This window comes from Epinephelus moara, chromosome 21, assembly GCF_006386435.1.
Source record: "Epinephelus moara isolate mb chromosome 21, YSFRI_EMoa_1.0, whole genome shotgun sequence".
NCBI lineage: Eukaryota > Metazoa > Chordata > Actinopteri > Perciformes > Serranidae > Epinephelus > Epinephelus moara.
In genome coordinates this window covers 24,313,971-24,327,304 of record NC_065526.1, presented here as the reverse complement: position 1 = coordinate 24,327,304, position 13,334 = coordinate 24,313,971, and the positions used below count along the sequence as shown (strand labels likewise).

The 13,334-nt window shown below is 41.8% G+C and overlaps 1 protein-coding gene across 3 annotated transcripts in view; it reads right to left on the bottom strand.

Annotated features, from left to right (window-relative positions):
- LOC126408757 (receptor-type tyrosine-protein phosphatase F) overlaps positions 1-13,334 on the bottom strand; it is a 188,402-nt gene that overhangs the window by 110,849 nt on the left and 64,219 nt on the right. For all 3 annotated transcript variants that reach the window (XM_050074419.1, XM_050074418.1, XM_050074420.1), the window contains exon 2: positions 12,313-12,487. In XM_050074419.1, the coding sequence (XP_049930376.1) occupies positions 12,313-12,412 (100 nt within the window). In that variant the 5' untranslated portion in view covers positions 12,413-12,487. The remainder of the gene's footprint in view (positions 1-12,312; positions 12,488-13,334) is intronic.

Here is a 13,334-nt window from a genome sequence, read left to right as displayed (position 1 = left end):
TAATATAACGTCGGAGGGGGGGGGGTCAATATCTAGTTAGAATAACACTGTACTTCTTCCTGATACGGGGAGGGCCTTCAGTGAGCATATTCTCCAGGTCTACCTGCTATATCGTCAACCTCTGCCCTCACTTGGCTAGAGAGGTGGTGCTGTCTGTCCTTGCTCGGGGACATCTCTGCAGAGGAGCTTTCTTCGAGCAATACAGCGGTATACAATAAAAGAGATACTGAGAGCATGCAGGCAGAGAGGTGTGCGTGCATATATAACGCTTTGATGTGAGGTGATTATACACATTCATATGCAACTAGGTGCAGGGACAGAGGTACTAGCAGAAATATGAGATGTTTAATTCTGAAGAAACGCTTAAGGACAGTCAATGACAGAGTGAAACATACATATATAAGGAGTGGGCATTGTAAGTTATTTCCATATTCAAGTACTTGCATGAAATAATTATTGACTACTTGAGTATCCACAATAACACTAAATGTAAAAATAGGGTCTGAAATTAACACCCAAGTGAAAATGCAGATAGGGGTTAGGGTTAGCCCACATTTCTGCCGTGCACAGACTGTAGAGTTCAGCTAGGAAACGTTTAACGAAGTTAGACGATAGCTTGCCTTGCATGGCACATTAACTTTGTTTATTGTTGAAATACTAACATACACTCACTTAACTCTTATGCCTGGTCATAATTCTACCTGTAAAGTGCGATTGAGTGATGTCTGACTGAAGATACTGAACATAATCTGCAGCTGGTCAGATCCACAACTGTGTCCATGTGGATCTGTGCATATATTCACAGATAGCAGTTACATCATCGAGTCCTGTCCATACATCTATATCTACATGTATATCTATATATTTTTTCTTCTTTTATCAAGCAAAAAGAGTTTGATAACTCTATACGTGTAACGAATACTGACATTGAAATCAAGTTTTCTACAAACTCAACTGTCTGACAAAGTTGGATGTCTCAAGTGATGTAAGATTACCAGTGCGCTTGCACTGATAAACATTTAAATATCAGTCAAACAGAGGTTAATACCCTTAAAACGGCACCATACACTTAACATCAAAAACGCACTGAGAGATATCATCTCTTCACAGCTTTAAAAACTCAATTGCAGGAATTTATCTGCTATTATTTACTCTAGAAACGACTCATTTCATGACCTTTTTTTTGGAGGAAGTCACTGTCAAATCCCTGTCACTTTAGCAAAAGAGATTAAAGCTAACACAGTCCTTTGTTTAAAAAACAATCATGATAAGCTAACAAGGACAAACACAATCAAATCCGCAGCATTTTACATAACACTGATAGGCTGAAGTGTGCTGTAGTGCAGTGTGAGTAGTGTGTGAGTAGGCAGTTATGCGTGCTTGGCGATACACTGTAATCCAACACATCCATCCATCCATCTGTGACCTGTGACCCCTGCACAGTACCTAAACCCACCTGACATTTGAATGATATTTTCGTCCTCCCAGGGACAAGATTTAGACTGCAACAGCACAGCACTAAATCGTTTTCTATAGTGTCAGAGTGACTGTGACACACACAATCACACACACTAACACTCACACACACACGCATGCAGGCAGGCAGCAGCGGAGGGCTGTGCTAATGATTCAAACCTGATAAGCCCTTAAGAGTGTATGCCTGAGCATGCGTCTCTGCTTGCTTGGGTGCTGAGTTGAAATCCCCGAGACCTGATTATCACCATTCTGACTTCCAAGAGTTCCTGCTAACATCTGTCCACAGCAGTTCCATTTAACACGCTGTGATGGCTTTTCACGTTGTTGCTAAGATGGAGGATCGGGCAGCATTAAACAGTTCTCGGCACATACCTCAAATTAAATGATGTAAGCCCATGTATTGCCACAAACATTTAAGTGAGGAAGCGCTGGATCTTAGAAATCATAAGGATTTTTCAGGATAAGCGGAAGAAAAGGGTAAACTGGCCCTCGCTGAGCCTTTCCCGTATTAATCCTCTTAAAAAAAGCTTCCCCTGAATTCCGACAGTTAACCTTTGACTCAGCGGCGAAACTATGGCAGATTCTGAGCTGTCCATCGTTAATCCAGATCTCCCCAAGCATTCAATCACAAAATCTCAAAAAGGTCTGTGGCGACCTTCAACCCCTGACTTACGGACGGGGTTAATAGTGGTCCTAATACACTCCAACGAAAAGGCAGAAGCATTTATATTTGGACTGAGACTCTGCTGAGTCCCTCCGTCACTGTGCCACCACTGGCGGGTGAGGATATCAAACTGTTGGGTTTGTCAGTTCTTTTCTTAGAGAGACAAAATCCAGACTCGACCCTCTTTTCTCTGCCTGTGTCCCATTTTCCTGGCTGTCAGGCAGTTGTCACATGAAAACAATGGCAGGGACGAGGTGGAAAACACATAAGCCTACCTATGCAAATCCTTCTCTCAGCCAGTGACTGCAAGCTTTGAGTGCACTTTTTCTAAGCTTTGATATATCACATTCAAAACTCCTATCTTGACACGCAAGACTGTAACGCCTGCTCTTTTCTCGCTGGGAATGTGTAGGAAGTGCTGCCACAACTGTCAGGCCCAGTGCTGGTTGCGAGGTGCCAGAATTTCAAGGTTGAGGTTATCGACTCACGAGAATTTCAAATTTACCACATTTCGTTTACTCGCACTAACAAGATTAAGGCACTGCTCTAATTACTGACGCTATCGTGTAAACACCCAAACTGGGTTATAAGAATCAAAGCAGATAAACATATCTGGATTACAAGTCAATCACTCAATCTTTTGGTTTTAATTACCAAATTAATGTATCAGAAAGATGAAAAAGTGATCCACATGCAAAGCAGTGCTGCTGTTCACAAACAGCAGCAGCATGGTTGGTGGTGGTGGGAAAAAAAAACACTTTTGTTGTTAGCAGAGCAAAAAGGCTTTCATGTTACAACTAATGACTGGAATAAGTTAATCAAAGCAAAAAACAATAAGCACATTTTTGTTTTTCTTATTTTGTGGGACTAATAAGGTGTTTCTTGTACGCTACCACACTTCCTGACAAACATTAGCCTGATTAAACAAATCACAGGGTCATTAGAGAAATGAATGCAAACCTTTTGGCGCCTAATGCTCAAAAACGTCATACAAAGTGCTATCTTAATCAAGCAGGAGTTATTAGTGGTAAGTCATAATATTTAGCACACAAACCAGGTGTATTCTCACCTAAAACCACAACCATGCATATTTGTGCCTCGTTGGTTTTAAATTTAAATTTGAGGGCAGGCTATTGAAAAATCTGCATAGATCCCTGGTTCAGACAGCACAGAGGGAGCCTAGAGGCTGCTGATTGCTCTGTGTGTGTGGGATTAAACAGCTTCTCTCAGTAAACCTAATGCCTGCAGCAGTATTTGTGGGGTCTGAGGTCGTTAGAGAGATGAAAGGTATGGGAGTTTCCAAACTCCAGTGTGGCTACAGGTGTTTTATTTTTCACTGGATAGATCTGAAGCTGTTGGGACGTGTAATCAGGAACACCTGTCAATGTACAACAAACAGTAAACGACTTTGTCAAGGACAGCACAAGAAAATGGGTCTGATGAATAAATGAATGAATGTGGGTCATACAGAAGTGAGCCTTCAAAAGACTGGATAAAATGGAAAGTGGTTTAGTAAAAATATTTATTCACAAGTAGTTTTTGCTGTTCTGACCCACTCTGAGCAGTGTTACTGTATGATATGTTTCCTAAGCAGCTTTACAGTTTTCTCTTTTATCCTTGTCGGGGGCCTCAGAGCAAGGCTTGTAATAAATGCAGACAGCAGGGAGAGTCGCGTAAATGACACTTGTGTGGCTAACAATTAGTGTATTCCCAAGCCTGCCAGAGTGCCCAATGAGAGCTACTCTGTGGTGTAGAATATCAGGGATCGATACACACGCGGCAGAGAGAAAAACCATTAATTCTTATTAATAATGGATTAGCAAGTTATCATTTTCATGAGGCAACACTTAGTGGAAATTTGTCTGATGGCATCAGCAATGGTTGTTTTAATGGAACACTTCCATTAAGGCCTTTTCGGGCCATTAGCAGGCAACTTGTTCGCAATTAATTCCGTATAAAGCCGCCTCCCCTGCAAGTTATTTACCCCGATAAAGTCAACTGCACTTCAGGCTGTTTGTTTAAACCAATAAACATCATGTTTGCTGTCGCACTTCTGTTTTACAGCTCATCGGCACTGTGTTATTCCTTCCTCCAAACGACACATGTACATAGCACAGTTATGAGGAGGGACCCTAGGACAAAATAATAAAAAGCGGACAGAGCGCCTTTTAGCAGCCTGGGGCCGCTTTTGTAATTGTTTTTGATGAGAGTGAAGTGTTTTGCTTGCTGCTTTTGCGTTGCTTTTCTGCTCTATGCAGCTCACATTTTAGCCAAGCAGCAACCTCTGGGGCCAAGAAATGAAGCCAAAGCTGAAGTGCCAAAAACTGCAGTTCTTTTAACGGCCACTTGAGGCTGGCTCCAAAAGCGAGACAATCCCCATAGGCACCCATGTTAAAATGCCCAACTTTACAGCAGAAATAAACATGTTTACAGCCTGGTAAGAAAAACACTTTTGGTCTCTATAGTTAATTTTAACATTCATGACACTAACTAAACATTAAGAGTAAGAGGAGTGAGACACAGTATGAATGCTTTTAGCTCAGGTAGTTTGACCTAAATATCTTAAGCCCCAACCTTTTATGACACAAAGGTTCAGTGTCTAGTTTCACTTCACACCGAGAGGATCCTGGTTTCAAACCCAACTAGGACCTATAGAATATGGATGGAGTTCGCTCATTTCTCCACCTGCTTAAACTGTTTTTTGCTGAACGGTCTGGTTGTGTTTCACTCATTGACAGTCAGTTCACACAGCATTTACTAGTGATAACACAGAAAGCGAAGAATCTCTTTGGTGAATGATAGTGTAGTGGCCAAAGATTGATGGAGCTTTTTAAGCTTTATCAGAACGGCGGTGAAATCGCAAGAGCGACGTCGTTCATCATCTCTGAGATACTGTACTTAAGACAAAATGTCTAAACCTATAGAAGAGAAAAGGAGAAAGAAAAACATCAAACTTTCAAAACCCTTGTGGACCATGAAGACGGGCTTTCTATCAGGCCTTCCAGCCTTCAGTGAATTATTCAAGACAGCGAAGAAGAACAAGAACTCTAAGTGCAATTACCCTTCACTCCTCTCTTCCCAGTGTGAGCAACATTAATGTAATGGCTTTCATCTTCTCAAGCCGATTATGAACGAGGGAAGCATCTCTCAAGTCTGCTCTCTCTCTCTCTTCTTGTCCGTCAGTCAATTTATGACATTTGAAAAAAAAGAACACACACACACACATTGTGCTTTGGTGACCAATGCCTGAAGTGGGCATTTAAAAAACAACTGTTTAAAAAACATGCAAGGATAAATGCTTCATTGTGTACTTTTTGATTGCAAGGATGTGGGTGTTTCTGGTATCACACGATAGGGAATCTGAGGTTTTATATTACCTGTGGTATTTAAACTGGCGCCCAACCTAAATCTAGTCAAAGATGATTCACTACCTGTCGCTTTTTTCAACCCACCTGATTCCTTAAGGGAAAGTTTTTAACAGACATTAAACAAAGGCAGACACTATGATTTCTTTGTTATGCTTTCTTGAGATAACACTACTTTTATTGTGCTGTTATACAAGAAAAATATGCTGTTTCAATAAAAATTATGGCTATACAAACTAAACTATATGTTTGCCAGTCCCTTTCTCAATGCTATAATTTCTTGCTGGTTGGAAACTCGCCATATCATTAGCTGGAAACAACTGATGTATAGTCTGCCACACAATGTGGACAATGCAAATGTAAAATGCAAAATCAGTCCCTGTCTCCTTATGCAGCATGTGGCCCTAACCTACAAGACAAGCCTGCTAATGTGTCAGCTGCACTACACAGTTCATCTGCATAACCCTGGGGCTGCATCACCTCTGATGTTCATTTAGTTCACTTGATGAAATGATCTCATTTGCCCTGTCATGAAACTAAACGTGTTTTTTTTTCCATTCTGAAACTGTGAAGGACGACTGACTGCTGCATTTGGAGGCGTGTGTGGGTGGGTAACAGAGTGTCAACCTGGGGACACTCGCATGCAAAACAAAATACAAAGAAGGCAAAGCTTATTTTGAATGCAGCTTGAATATGTAATAAAGAATATAGCGTGACTTCTTTGTAATGGAAATCCAAACTGCTCTGTAAAGTTGCTGAGGGAGTATGAAAGGCGACTGGGTAACTGATTGGGGGGGCTAGCTTTGTTAATGTTGCTGTGTAAAGTCCAATGGTCACCTTGGTTCGGACCCTGACATTAATAGACCGGTGTGGGGAAAATGTTAAGTGTGTTAAGTGATCCCGGGAGGGGGGTGGGTTGGGGGGTTCATCACTGAGATTGCTTCTAGCTTCTTCAGAGATCCCAATTTGGGGTTAGCTCATCATCCATCACCACGCACCCCCCTGTGACCCCACTAACCTCATTAATTTGCCTCCCCTAGATTAGCCCTCCCTCGGAGATCACAAAGAGCCCCTACCATTGTTCTCATCTTCTCACCCACACAGCCCGGAGGTCTTAAGTAATTCAACTCCCCACTAGTCAAAATTGAGGTTGAAATTAAATCATGCTACTGTAGGGACAGGGGACAACAAAGACATTCTGGCTTTACGCCAACAGGCTCTTTGTTGCTTCCCTTATGATTTAGCATCTTTGAAAATCTAAGATGACCATTTACCCATGAAATAGTTCCCACTTGAGAACCAACCATGCTTTATGCTGTGCCATATCCAGGGGCTGTTTGGAGCTGAGTTAGTTGCCTTTAAGTACGCCTGGGAGGATGCTCCAACAGTAAACAATACATGGGTGTGGCAATGTGCTCTTCATTACCTGATTAAGACCTATTTAATGCTAGCTATCTTGAATTTCTGATCAGAGTGTGACAAAATTAAGAATGTTCCTGATGACCAACTTCCCTGACACTTAAACATTAGTTTAAACTAAGACTAGTCGACTGGTCTTAAAGTAAGAAAACGCTCAGAAAACAATCAAAATTGAGCACAATTTAATCAGTAACATTGACGAAAAAGACATTGTGTATATTATAATAGCCGCTTGAAATCATGAATCACATTTTTCAATGACCAAATCGTATTTTAAATGCAGCTAAAATGTGTGGCACTTTGCACTGTGCATTATGAAGATTGTAAATTATACTACAAAACAACTCACTAAATAAAAGTTAACAAATAACATTCATTTGTTACGTAATTAATGCCCCCAAATCATCTCCATTTAGAAACACACACAACGCAGTAATGTTCTTATGCATGGGTGTGCATGCAAATACACACACACAAACACACGTCCAGGCTTGACTGAATCTCCTAAGCACCCAAAAGCACCTCTAGCCTAACAAGAAGACATGGGCAAGTGTGTATGGGGCTTGGACACACTTCCCTAAGACAGCTGCAGACTTGTACTGATAGCATGCGCATGGTTCCATCCATTGAGTCTGAGAGACATGTGTGTGTGTGTGTGTGTGTGTTTGTGTGTTTGTTTGTGTGAGTGAATGAAAGGGAGAAGGAGGGAGAGCCATTGATGATCAGAGCCGCTGGTTAGTCCCACATGCTAATGCTTGAACTCCTCCCACTTTCCTCTGGGTATCTCAAAAATAAGTTTAACTGACTAGTAATTCTGGTACCGTCTAGCGAGAGTAGCAACATTTACACATCTTGTTGACTAATTGCGAGCATCCCTTGACAAAACAGCTCTACGGGTGCAAATTAAATTCACATAAACCCTTTAAAATCTCTGGTAACACTGGATTATTTCAATTCAGAGTAACCAAAGATAAAGTGAGAATGTAATGAGTTTTAAGTAACAGTGAGGTATTGAAGTGTCTAATGTCAATAAAGCAATCACCGTGAACACAGAATTTAAATGTCTTTCTCCATTTGCCCTTTTCTGGAAGGACATTGGCGGTTCTTGTTGTCCTGTGGCATTGCCGAATCCGGGACACAGCAGAGGGTTTGGGTGACTGCCTCTGGACCTGCTATTGAGCTCCCTAATTAAACTATTAATCTCACATAATTAACCTCCGATGACCCTTTCCTCCCTCCATCCTGACATTGCTGCACTGGCTTATGAAAACAACTTCCCATTGGATCTCCCCAACCTCTAAATTGCATTCCTCCAGCACTTTATCTTGCAGATGTTTTTCCTCACGTATACTGCTGTTTCCCCACCGCCCTCTCCAAATGTATTTTCTGTTGTCTGGCTCTCCCTCCACCTCGGCCTTTCTCTCAGTGTGCCTGTCCGTATGATGTGTGTGGACCACAGCTGTGTGCTAACTGCATTACTCTCCAAGTGGCTCTCCAAGGTGGATATGGTTACTTTTAATTAAAAAAGAATCAATTTCTATCCCTGTCAGTTTTTGAACTGGGCGACCATATGGACACTTAAAAATACAATCCAATTTCCAGTCACCCAGCCCCCCCCCCCCGGCCACCCCTCTCAAAACCACTTTGGCACTTCCATCACATCAGTCCACTGTAGGAGCTTTAGAAATTGCCACATCAATCTATGAAGATTGTCTTTTAGGTTATTTTTTAGAGATATTCTATATAACTGGCTATTTTGGGATATTTCTGTCTAAAACGAGAGTATTATGTGGCATAGTGGACCCATGGGAAACCTCTTAGTAGTCTAGCCATTGGACAATAAAGAAACACAACAGCTACAAAATCATCTATAGAACTAAAACTACAATGGATCTGACACAAACACAGCACTAAAAGGTTGCGGCATTACAGTGGTTTGATGCAAAAAGTCACTTTAAACTTATTAAGTTAATTATGTTCCCATTGTAATCCTCCTGCCACCGGGAGAGGAAAAGAGCAGGCGCGGATACAAAGGCCTCGCTGGTCCTGCTGCACCTCACATGAAAAGCCACCCAAGACTATAACATGAGAGGCACGACAAGAGACACATACATCAAAAGCTTATTAAAGCCAATGAAATAACTCACACTGACAGCACTACAAAAAGATAACCATTACATCTAAGTGCTGGGTATGTATGACTTTGAGGCTGACCTTGTGGGCCAGGGGCCTATTGTGTACCAGGAGGCTGTATAGAGAGCTGGTTGATTAGGCCAAGCTCCCCGGGGATCGATGAGACGTCTGCGATCAGCACTCAGAGTAATCACACTGTATTGTTTGCCTAGTCAATGACGATATAAGATGAATGATGTCACAGGGCTATAATGCTGATAGAGGTGGTGGCGGATTTCTTGTTCTTATTTGTGCTTCTAAATCATGATTAATTGCATCATCTTAAGTTTACAAACAAACAATATGACAACAACCTTTAAAATGTAGCCACATACGCTGCACTGAGAATAGAAAATACTGTAGTTTGTATTGAAGGAGAAGGCCTGACACTGCTCACACGTTTGCTACCTGTGGTTGCCTTGCCTGCTCAACTTTTTTAAGGGGGAGACAAGGACACCAGACTGAACCCATGTAATCAGAAACTTGCCAGGCACCCCGCCCATAATATCTGTCTGGTGTCTGCCCTGTAATACAGGAAGTCCAAACCAGAACTATCAAGTTCACATAACTAAGTTGCATACAAATTACAGGCATCACATGCACGCAACCCTGCCATTAGTGGTAGGTGTTATTTTTGCCCCCCAACTGTCTTATTTTAATTCTATGTCTGTTTGCTTTACAGTCTGCGTAATAGCAGGTCTGGGCCTTTTCCCATGTGTGCTTACATTAAACTACAACCATAGCTTAACCTCGGACCAGAGCCAGGCTTTTCTGAGAGTCTCTGTAAGTTTGTTTAATCTTCCTTTAAGCTGAAAATTCCATCGTCTCTCAAGTTCATCATTGATGTAACAGTGCTTGAGTGTATCTTCAATAAAAACGCTTGTGCCAGCTTGTCACAGTAGAGTATCTTTGTCTGTTAATTAAAATGCTTGGCTCTGGGTTTTTATCCGTAAATGATATGATTACCGAAATTAGAGACCAGGGAAATCTTGCTCTCATTGAGACAGAGAGGCAGGGAGCAAAGAGACCAGATTAACTAAAGTAAAGACACTGTAGAACATTGTCCAAATTAACCCTTTGTTAACAGAACTGAACACAGTAAGACACAAGCTAGCAAGCTGTGTGTTTTCTTAAAGGTCCAGTGTGTAGGATTTAGTGGCATCTAGCGGCTGAGGTTGCAGATTGCAATCCAATGAAACTTCTCCCGTCTGCGAAGTGTACGTAAACTACGGTGGGCAACGCTAAAACGTAAATCGCCCTATCCAATACCAGTGTTTGGTTGGTGCATTCTGGGCTACTGTAGAACAACACAGCAGACACAATGGAAGAGGATCTGCTCCATTTGTAGATATAAATGCTCATTCTGTGGTATAAAAACGTATTATTTTTTCATTTTCAGGTGATTATAAGCTTAAGTAAACTGAGTTTTTATATAATATTCCATTTCTGCCAATATATGCCCCCTATACTCCCCAATATATCTTACAGGCAAACCTTTAAATAATTGTTTGGAAAAATGGCAACTGAAGATGGCCAACATGTCCTAAATGCATAAAATACTGCAGAGACAACCATAACAAACCATAACAGAATATGTTCTTAATATTCACCTTAGTATGTAGCTATCTGCACAATACAGATTAAAAACAGCACAATAGCGGCACAGCTTAATAATCGGGGTGGCATCCAAGTTCTGTGCTGCACTGGGCATCTGACAGACTCAGCACATTTGAATAATATCTTGGCACCTCTAATGCCCTAGACATTACCTTTTTTTTCTTGATGATCTCTAATAAAAAAGCGTATGGAGTTGAGTCACTTCCATGCATCCCCTTGGTGGCAATTAAAAGGCAGGCATAGAACAGCACAGGTACATGACATGACATGACAATAAACATGGTGTACATCCAATAAAAAAATTACTGACATTGCAGATCTTGCTTTGTCAAGGGACCAAAATTTGTCTTATAGTTTTTTTAATTTATTTCCTCCAGCCATTCATGCTTCATTTGAATTCTTAAGTAATTATTATTATTCCAAGTGTTTATTTCATATCAGGATGCAACAGAGGGACAAGACATATTGTAACATATTGCAGTAGTTTTGGTTGCATGGGAAAACCAGCAGGAATGGACTTGAGTCAAATACATCACTCTCTGTTTAAGTCTGGGGATGGATCCAGTGCAGTGGGCCACATCTTTTAAGCCTTACTTAAGCACTACTGCTCCAGTCTAGGTTTGATTTGGTCCGATCACATTACAGGCAGAGCAAAGACAGTCGTGCCAGACCACAAGAAAAAAGACAGGAGTGCAAAACTTTTCTGCAAGGTCAAGTTGACACTGATACTGTGCAAAACTCGAGACACACCGCAAGAGACGAAGATGATAACACAGGACTGAGTGATACAAGGCAAAGGGTACAGAAAAACAAATCCTGCTGGACCCTTGTATGAAAGCACAGAGCAGTTGGCGTGGTCGGGTGGGGGAATGGGAGGGGTTAGGGTATAATTGAATTACAGTGACCCCATGACAGTACTGTAGGTGAGGTCATGTGCTGAATTAATTCTGTCCCTGACCCCGTCTTCGGCAGGGCAGTGCTTCTTGGCTGCCCCCGAGACCCAAAGGCGCAGCGATGGTGACACATCTCTCTGAGCGCCTTCTCCTAGCCAAAACCGTCATTCAGATTGACAGCCGGGCACAGAGGCCGATGGAGCATCACTTTGTGCAGTGTGCGCTTATTTTTAGTGCAAATGCTAAAGCTCCCTATACTTTGGGACATGCATTTGATGAGCTGCTATTTCTGTTTGTTGGAATCCACTAAAGACAGCAAATGTAAATTGAATCTATATTCTATTTTAAATGAAGCTCTGCACTGCACAGCATGAAAGCGTGTTAACCGCGAATACATTTGAGCAATGTGCGTCAATGTGGTGGGTTAAATTCAACTTTACATTTTACAGTCAGTCCCTTTAAATGAGGAGAACGTTCACAAAAGGGCTGTATTTGTTCAACTGATCGCTAGGTTAGGTACAGTAGTAGACCAGAAATCACTCTAAGAAAACTTGCTTTTAACCTCCCATTGTGTGTATATTTCACTATATGTGGAGCAAATGAGGGGCTTAAATGCTCTTACTGTCAAAATACTAATGAAGCTTAAGGTATTATCAGATTGTACAGGAACCAAGGTAGGACTTCACAGGTGAAAGAGGTTACTTACTGTCTGCCTGAGAGGAGCACACTATGCAGCTGAGTAGAAGCAGGAACAGCAACGCCCCTCTGGGCAGGAGGGGCACTGCCAGGTGAATATTAGGCACCATGTTCCAAGTTGGCACTGCTCCCTCCTCAGTCCCCTGCTAGACACGTCCCACTCTGACAGGATCAAAGACTAACACCTGGGAGAGAAAAACACATGCAGAACAGGAGTACAGAAACATTAGTATTCAAACCCACTATATATTTGCATATATTTGAATGAGCATAATAACAGTGTAAAGCAGAAATATCAAAAGCAAGTCGCACAGCAGAACCAAAGGAGACATAAATTGTGTATACTTGTAAGAAACCCTAACCCTAACACTTGTAAGAAAACAACAGCACGCAACATTGCAGATCTTTGGTCTCGATCAACAAGGCGCCCAATACCCACAACAAAATCCTGCTCTGGGCAGGGGAAAACACAAGTGAAGTGAGCATCTGTAGCACGCAAACTACATCAGCAGAAGAGTCAGGAAGCGAATGCAGTACAGTGCAACACAGAGAAATCATGGGAAGAAATAACGAGAACAAAGGGGAGGTCAGGACGCAGGATTAAGCTTCTCAGCTCTCCTCTCACAATGGGGATCAGTTAAAAACCCAGAGGACCTCCTAAACAGTACTCCCAAAGGAACGCCGCCCACTTAATGTTCCCCATTAAGAAATTGAAACTGTGTCTTCCAGATGGGCTCAAATCACACAAAGTGCCATGATCTCATATTATGAGAACATGCATACATATATAAACATTTAGCATACGACACACACCCCCAAGGGGGACATGGTTGGTCAACAAAGCAGCAGCAGGTGTACCACAAATTAACCATAATTAACCGAACAATAAAACAGAAAGCGTTGCTTCATCGTCTTAAGTAGTGGGTGGAGACACGGAAACAGAGGCTGTCACGGAAAAATTAAACCACCCAAGCATTGATTCTTTGTCTTTTCAGGAATTAGATTTAGTGTAGGAAATGACTAAGCCAGCTG